General features: G+C 56.9%; 1 protein-coding gene across 1 annotated transcript in view; it reads left to right on the top strand.

Annotated features, from left to right (window-relative positions):
* LOC104496280 (microtubule-actin cross-linking factor 1, isoforms 1/2/3/5-like) overlaps nt 1-8,501 on the top strand; it is a 59,598-nt gene that overhangs the window by 434 nt on the left and 50,663 nt on the right. Inside the window, exons 2-5 of the mRNA XM_010139364.1 lie at nt 1,544-1,644; nt 2,723-2,812; nt 5,296-5,373; nt 7,229-7,321. Of these exons, the coding sequence (XP_010137666.1) occupies nt 1,544-1,644; nt 2,723-2,812; nt 5,296-5,373; nt 7,229-7,321 (362 nt within the window). The remainder of the gene's footprint in view (nt 1-1,543; nt 1,645-2,722; nt 2,813-5,295; nt 5,374-7,228; nt 7,322-8,501) is intronic.

The raw sequence follows: 8,501 nt of genomic DNA, 5'->3' as shown, positions 1-8,501 counted from the left end.
GCCGTCAGCGTCCTGAGAAGCCATGCCGAGGCCAGAGCCTGGTGGGGCAGGGGGACGTAGCTCAACCAAGGGATAGTTTCTAGCACCTGGTTTTGTGCCTGGGCCGGGGGACGGAGTGGGATGCAGGGGAGGTGACATGTCGATGGTGTGGCCCATGTTTTACTGCTGTAAAAATTTCGGATGGGGAAGCTGTGGGCTAGAGGAGGAGGAGGGATGTTAACGGTGCTTTCAAGTCTGCGTGGATAGAGACATGGGAGGGTTTTCCCAAGGGCCTGGCCAGTGCAGGGACCCCCGACCCCTGGAAGGGGGATGTGGGGCCATCCAGGCAGGACATGCAGCGTGGTTGGAGAGCCCAGCCCCAGAGAGGATGGTTTTCTCAGTTCTCTTGATTTTTGGCTTGGTAGCAAAGCAAGGGGTGCTGCTGCCTGGTGGATCGGGATGTCTTGGGGTAGCAGGGCTCATCTTTTCCCCTCTGACCCAGGGATCCCCTGGGCTGGCTGGGGCAGCACTCGGGAGCCTGGGGTCCATGCTGTGGGTGGGAATGAGGCACTCGCTTTCCTCCAAGCTGATGATGTTAACACCAGCAGATCCCGTTCGGCACAGGGCTGGCTGCCGAGGTTGCCCTCCTCCATGCCTGGGCGTGGGGAGGTGAGGGCTGAGCGAGACCCCCCTGTGCCCTGTGGGACCATCTAGTGGTGTGGCCCCATCTCATGCCCTCTCCTTTTGCCTTGTTTGTCTTTGTTTTCTGTGTGATATTATTTTTTGTGCCGTGAACAGGCAGGGCAAAGCCTGCTGACAGCTCCTGCATCCCACATTGCTGCTTGGCATCACCACAGATCTCCCCTCCTGTCACCCTGTGGGACCGGTGGCTGCCCCTGATGCTCCCTGGGGACCAGGACCCCCTGGGGATGGGAGCCATGCTGTCACCCTGCGCCTCTGGTGTTGGGAGCTCCCAGCCGAGGGCAGCTGAGCTGTAGGACGGGAATAAACGTTAAATCCTGACAATCCAATGAACCAAAAATACAGCGACAGAATAAGCTGCTAATTGCTCGCGCTGCTGGTGCCCAGCAGAGGCCAGTTATGGGACATCTGTGTGTTTTACATAATGTGTTAAAGCCTTCTGGGAGGGGGCAGGGGAGGGAGGACACCGCCCTAAAGCAGAGGGGCTCGGGCGCATACTGCCTCCCTCCTTGCTCTGTATCCACGGGGGATGAGGAGACCTGGGGTGACCCATTTGGAGGTTCACTTGTTGCTGCCAGCTGCAGCTATACCCATCCCAACCATCCATGCTGCTTTTAGTTGAATAACACAGTTCTCCTCCCCCCAAAAACCAGCGTATTTTGTTCTAGCTGTGTGGGTGCTTCTACCTCCCTGCCCGAGTGAGACGTCGGAGCCACGTGAATGGCCCCGTCCTGCACTGAGCTGTGAATAAGCAGCTTCTGTTCCCCAGTGCGGGTGCAGGATCCGTCCAGCGGTCCTGGCACCGGCGGTGATTCCTCTGTCTCTTCCCCTCATTTCAAAGTCATTTGAGTTTCTGCATGAGAAACACTGACCAAGAGCCGCCTTTGTATTCTTTTGACAGATGAACGGGACAGAGTCCAAAAGAAAACCTTCACTAAATGGGTCAATAAACACTTGATGAAGGTAAGAGCCTCCTATTTTATTATAACGCTGGTTAATTGACTGTCTGTCTGTCCATTCTGGCCCAAGACTGGCAGATAAATGCCTTTTAGATTTTTTTTTAATTTTTTTGGTGGGGGGGAGCTGTTGCCTTTGATTTGAGTGTTCATACGTGTCTGTTCTCAGAGCAGAGACGGTTGCAGTGGAAATGTGCCGGTGCCTTTGGAGGGCACTGTAGCATCACCTCGCAGCCCTTTTTATTACGTTTGCTTCCTCAGCACCCAGTCCTTGCTTTAACACGAGGCTCCTGCATCGTCCTGCCTGGGGCTGTGGGCAGCCAGGGTGAAGGAGGGGATCCTGGTGTGGGGCTGTTCCCCCTGCTAGGGCAAAGAGGCTTTTTTTGTCTTTCGAAGAGTGCTCCTGTGTGGAGAGGTGCCCCAAAGTGTGCTGAGGGAGATGCTCGAGCCATAGGTAGCTTTAAGCAGGATCAACATCACGCCACCAGTGCCTCCTGCTTTTCTTGGTTAATGCCAAAAGTTTTTAAATTAATTCTTCATTTGCCGAAAGGAAAAAAGAAGAAGAAAAGTTGTTTGGGCATTGGGTGTCACAGCTGTATTCTCCTGCCAGCTTTGCAAACCTCGTCAAGCTTTTGGTTACCTTCAAAATCTTACAAAGGAAAGAAAAACCTTGGGGCTGCCGTGGGAAAACATCTGGGGGCTCGCAGCCATGTAAAACCCCAGGAGAGGGTCTGGGTGTCTGGGGGAGGAGCGGGTACAGAGGCAGCTGGGTTTGGGGAGGCTGTAAGGTGGGGCAAGCAATTCAACCACTGTGTCAGGATGGAGCTGCCTGTTCCGCAGAGCTCTGCCTGCAGTGCTACGGGAGCACCTGGAGCACGGGTGGTTTGACGGTTTGATTTTGTGTGTGTGGTGGGTTTGGTCAGTTGGGAAGTGGGAGGCTGCTTTCCTTAGTGGTGGTTCTGGAATAGCCATTTTAAATGGTCGTGGTGGGAGACACCGCTGCCTTCCTCCACACTCCTGCGAGCGGCAGTGAACGTGGGAGGGCAGACGGGTCTGCTGACCTCTTCCCCCCTGGCTCCCTGCAGGTACGCAAGCACATCAACGACCTCTACGAAGACTTGCGAGATGGCCACAACCTCATCTCCCTCCTGGAGGTGCTGTCGGGGGTGAAGCTGGTAAGTCCCAGAGCTGGCCAGTGTTGCTGCCCCTGACCCGAGCCCCCTCTGTCCTCCCCACTGCTCCCCTCCCAGCCATCAGTTGTCATTTCTTATGCCATAGTTTTGTTTTCAAATGTCTGTCGTTGTTTCTTTTATATGATTACTTGTTGTTATTATTATTATTTGATTTATTTTCACTTAAACCCGCTGGTCTCTTGGATACCACCAAAGCGTGTGATTAAAGCCGCTGACTGATGGTCCCCTGGGTGGAGCTCTCCTTTGGTGAAGGCTTATGCACCTTCATCTTCGAGATTTGGCTCCATATTTAAAATAACAGATAATAGTGGCTTTGACTAAAACCACTTCTGTGACAGCGTGCCCAGCAGCCAAGCTTGGTTTTGACCCTCCTGCCCCGCGCTGGCTCCTGTGGGGATTCCTAGCTGCTGGGGGTGTACAAACTCTTCCTGCGTCTCGAGCATCACGGACTTACCCCTCCTTCCTCCTCTTCCTTCCTCCTCCTCCTCAGACTGACACATTGACTCAGCTCTGGGAAGATCCTGACGGCTGCAACAGGGTAGCGAAGCAGGAATTATTTTAGTTTTCCCCTAAAATAGGATCTGGGCAAAGATCTCCCAACTCCCGCTGTTACCCTCCTGAGATGCCGAATCAGTGTTTGTGGGGGCTGAAAAATTGGATCGAGCTGCTTGTCATCCAGGCAGTTTCCTTCTCTTTGCTTCGGCTTCCAAAGCTGGGGGGAATTTCTGCGCTGGAGCTCGGGCTGTGCTGGAGATCCAACCGCCTTCATCCCTGCTCTTTGGTTTTCCCTTTGACCTGGGTGTTGCATTTTGGTTTCCATTCTGTCTCCCTGTCGTGTTGCCCTCCTGTCACTGCTGTCCCTCCCATCCTCGTTAGCAAATAGAGCCACCAGCTCAGCGGAGCCTTCGCCTGGTGAGAGCGCCGGCCTGGTGCCGTGCAAGCAGCGAGGAGCGTGAGGAGGAAGATGATGATGATGAAGAAGTAGGTTGAGTCTGCCCTGGCCACAGCGTATCTCTGGCAGACACTGGAGTGCCATCAGATAGTCCAGTGCAGCCCAGCGTCACTGGGAGCTCCGACCTCCCCCTCTCTTTGGTTTTTGATAAAACCCACCCAGGGTGGTCACCCCGAGCGAGGCTCGTGGAGGGGAAGCTGTAAGAGCGGAGAGACGCCGCGGTCCTCGTTACCGGGCTGTGTTCACGTTGACTGGATTATCTGTGTGTGCATTGCAGTGTCAGGGCACGCCACCCACCTGGTGTGACAGCATGTGTCCCCTCCACGGGCGGGAGGGGATAGGGACGGGTCCTGCACGCTGCTTCCAGCCACTCAACCCTCGGGGGGTGACGGCTGCTCACCTCGCACTGCATGGACAGGCTCTGGGCACAGGCACCTTCTCAGGGGGCTGATGCCACCGTGGGGTCCCGGGTGTGACTGGCAACCCCGTGCATGTGACTGGCACCTCAGCCGAGGGTTACCCCAAAGGGGTTGGACCCCAAAACCTTGCTCAGGTGTAAGAGAAAGGTGTGTTTTTCCCCTTGTGCACGGTGTCACCTCCCACCTGGAGCTGCACAGGAGGAGCTGGGGCTGTAGGACCTTCCCGCCATGCTCCGGTCCCCCAAGCCCTGGAGATGTTCCCTTTGCAGGGACTGCTCTTCCCCTTTGGGCTGGGTGGAAGGAAGGTGGCTTGGAGGACTCAGGGTGTCCTAACAGTTTGGAGCATCCTGGTGATGCCTCACATTGAGGCTGGGATTAGGATTTGGGCGTTGATCCTTCCCCTTCTGATGATTCAAAGCAGACCCAGCATCTGCACCCTTTGCAGACCCAGCATCCTGCACCCTTTGCCATGCTACGGTTCAGCCTCTGGGTACCTCAGAACATCCCCAGCAGTGATGAGCACAGCCCAGCACGACTCATTTCTCCTCTCCCCTGCCCACATGCAGGAGGAGCTGAGCTGGGTCTGCCAGTGCTGATGTTGAGGTCGGGGTTTCTCTGCCATCAGTGGGACTCACAGCCTGTCCCTGCCTGGGTGCCCATGTCCTGCTGCGGAGCAGACCTGCCTCTGCTTCCACCTGGATGTGTCAGACCCTGTACCCTCCCGAGTCAATCTCTTTGCCGAGCTCTCTTCCCATGGATGCTCACAGGGTGGATGAGACCCTGCCCTGGGATCTCAGAGGCTGAGCTGGTCCCCCAGTGCAGTGCCTGCACGCAGACCCTCAGGGTCTCAGAGGAAGTCAAGATCACAGGGTTTTCCCACCTCCGTGCCCCACCGTGACTTTTTTGCTCTCTCAGCAGGATTGTGCGTAGCCATGACTTGTTTTGCCTCCAGAGTCAGACGATAGCGCAGGGTGTGTGGAGTGCACGGGGGGTCACACAGCACAGGGGGGTTGCTGGGGGGGTGGTTGTGCATGTGAGAGGCTGCTGGTCCTGCCCCTCAAGCCTGACCTGAAGCTGCCGCTTCTTTCTTGCAGCCACGTGAGAAGGGGCGGATGCGTTTCCACCGGCTTCAGAACGTGCAGATCGCCCTGGATTTCCTGAAGCAGCGGCAGGTAAGGGCTGATTCAGGCTCGTCCAGCAGCTGAGCTGGGTGATTTGTGGTTCATTCTCCTGGCCGGGGCTCAGGAAGTGTGTCGAGAAGCAGCGTCAGCCTGTGCCAGGGTGTGCCCGTCCCCGCGGTGCTGGTTGAGGATGGCTGTCGCGGGACTTTCCACGTAGGACAGCTGAGCTGGGTGATTTGTGGTTCATTCTCCTGGCCGGGGCTCAGGAAGTGTGTCGAGAAGCAGCGTCAGCCTGTGCCAGGGTGTGCCCGTCCCCGCGGTGCTGGTTGAGGATGGCTGTCGGGGGACTTTCCCCGTAGGCATTGTGCACTCTCAGAACCACCCACATGGCGCAAAAACTACTGTCAAAACGAGGGGAAGGGGTTTGCAAATGTCACAAAAGCCCCAAAAGCCTCACCCAGGGCTCCCCAGCAGATCCCAGCGGTGGGGGTGGGCGGCTGTGGCACATCTGTACCTTCCCAGCAGCTTTGGGGGAGATGTGGTAGCTGATTTCTGCCCGGCCCCAAGCAGCCATGGCCTCAGCGCTGGCACGGCTGCATGTCTCTGTGTGTGGCATCACCCCTTCGTTCAGCAGCACCACCCTTCGGCTCTCCGCTGGGCTTTTGGGAGGTGCTGGCCCCGCAGTGCCTGTGCAGCTGGTAGAGACCAGGTGCCCTCCACAACCTGGGCAGATCCCGCCTGGAGCAGTGGGAAGCGTCCCGAGACTTGCTGGCTCTGCAGGTGAAACCCCTGCAGCCCCGGGGCTGGGTGTCCTGTTCCACCTGTTGGGTCAGGTCTCCCCACCGAGATGCTCCCCAGATACGCTGAGGAGATGATAAATTGTACCAGTTCATGCTGAAGCAGAGATTTTTCTCTTGCTCTCTGCTGGCCTGAGGGCACTGAATAAATTTGAGCGCGTGCCCCACTCCTGGGAGGGTGAACTGCTTCCAGCCCCCCGCCTCCTCCTCCCCAGCCCCTTGATGGAGACATTTTGCCGGCAGCTCTTGGGAGCTTGTTTCTCTACTTGGATGAAACATCTTTTTCCTTTGAAGCGTGATGGCCTGGTGGCAGCGGCTTTACTGGGACATCTTACCCCAGACACTTCTGCTAGAGACTGATCGCGGGCTCCCGTTGAGTGCTGGGGAGTGGGGACTGCCCCGTGGGGAGCCCACAGAGAGGGAGAAGAGCCCAAAGCATGTGGCAGCTTCCAGGAAGGTGGCTGCAAGGAGAACAGGAGCAGTGGCCAAGCAGCACCACTCCAGTTTACATCTGCTGGAAGTGCTGAGGCTGGTCCTCCCCATGTCGCAGGCATCTCCGCATGGCTCAGGGACCACATGTCCCTGCAAAGCAGCCAGGAGGGAACAGCTCTGAGTGTGCTTGGGGCCGGAGTCTGCCAGGACGGGGGCTTTCAGTGCGTGCTGGGGAAGGACCCTCAGTGAGGACACCGCTGGCAATTCTGCCTTTGTTAGGGCTGATTGATGGGCAACTTGATTTTGAACCCAGGAGGGAGTTAATAAAGCTCGGCCACCCGCTTTTAACCATGCTCTGTGGTCTGTCACTGTTAAATTATGCACTAGTGCTTGGGGCTTCTGGGACGAGGCACTGCTCCATGTGAGCTGAAATGAAGCTGTTAAGTGCTGGGAAAGCGCTTCTAGATGGAGAGTGCTAGAGACGAGAAAAATCCTTCCTTTCCCCCCTTGCCAAGCTGGGGCATGGGGTGGCCTGGCTGCCTCCTTGGGAAGCACTGGGGTCTCACGCGTCCAGAGTACTTGGGGTGGCCTGGGGGACAGCGTAGCTGAGGACACGTCCTCCTGCTCTCTGCGGGTGAGGCTAACGGCGAGCTTTGACCCTGTTGCTTCTCTTTCAGGTGAAACTGGTAAACATCCGCAACGATGACATTACGGACGGCAACCCCAAGCTCACCCTGGGGCTCATCTGGACGATCATCCTCCACTTCCAGGTAGGACATAAGAGTTTCTTGCCGAAGGACGTAAGGTGGACTGTTGGAGTGCGTCATCTCCCTGGGACGCTGGCATCCGTCTCTCCACATATTTCGTGGTGATGCCGGCATGCAGATCGGTCTGGAGGATCACCACGCGTTGCGGTGTCATGGAGACGGGTGCTGGAGAATAGCAGCACCCTGTTCTCAACATTTACATACTGAAATCATTAATGACGGGTTGTGTGTGCTGGCCTCCCGGCTGGCACCAGGGTTGTTGGCGGTAGCTGTTTGCTCAGCTGAAGCCTCTGGAGGAGAAGAACAAATTTGGAGGGGGTCGTAGGGGAGAGGCTGAGCAGAGCTGTTATCTTCAGGTGCTCCTGGCCCTTTGGGTGGTTGGCGCAGCCACGGGATCTTTTGTGATGATGGAAAGTGTCATCCTTGTGACAGCGGTTTGGGTCAGGTATGGGAGAAGCTCTCTGACCCAGCTGGGTGCTGGGGGACACTCTTGGGACCGTCTCCAGCCGTCATGTGCTATAGATGCTCTGGCAAAACAGGGTGTTGGGTCTTTAATAGCCATAAATTATCTGACTGGATCTTTGATGCCCTTAGGGGGACAACACATAGCCCCTAATGCCACCAGTGGGTTGACATGTGGGGCTGGCTGAGCAATGCTGCTGTCAGCAGCTCGTAACCAATGTGGCATTAGTTCTGGGGCTGAGCCCATGGGAGCTGCTGTGTCCTGGTTCCCCACCAGCATCTTCCAGATGAGACCAGTGCTGGCTTGGAGACCTCCTCAGGAAGACTTTTTTTTTTTGGAGGATATGTGGGCAGCGATTCAGGAAGAGGCTCTTTGGGGGAGCATGGGGATAAATGGGGTGTAAGGCTGCTGACGAGGTGCTCTGCTGGTGTTCTGGCCTTGGGAAGCAGCCGGGATTGCTCAGGGTCTGGATACTGATGAGTCACTGTTGTCTCCAGTGGGGCCCTGGCTGGTGGCATCTCGTCCCCGCTGTCCTCAGGGTGGCCCTGCCCTGGTGCGTCCTCTGGTGCAGGAGACCAGGGAGGGGAGATTGGGAGGTCCTGGGTCCCCTCCATCCTGCTGGGAGGGGATCTGCCACTGTGCCGTGGGGACAGGGCAGGTGACAAGGCCCCCAGGGGAGCTTGGCTGGTGCCGGGCAGCCTGCACGTCCCCTCCCTGCCT

Source organism: Buceros rhinoceros, unplaced genomic scaffold (genome assembly GCF_000710305.1).
Source record: "Buceros rhinoceros silvestris isolate BGI_N320 unplaced genomic scaffold, ASM71030v1 scaffold16677, whole genome shotgun sequence".
Classification (NCBI taxonomy): domain Eukaryota; kingdom Metazoa; phylum Chordata; class Aves; order Bucerotiformes; family Bucerotidae; genus Buceros; species Buceros rhinoceros.
Note: the sequence above shows the minus strand (reverse complement) of the source record. Positions and strands in the feature narration are given on the sequence as shown.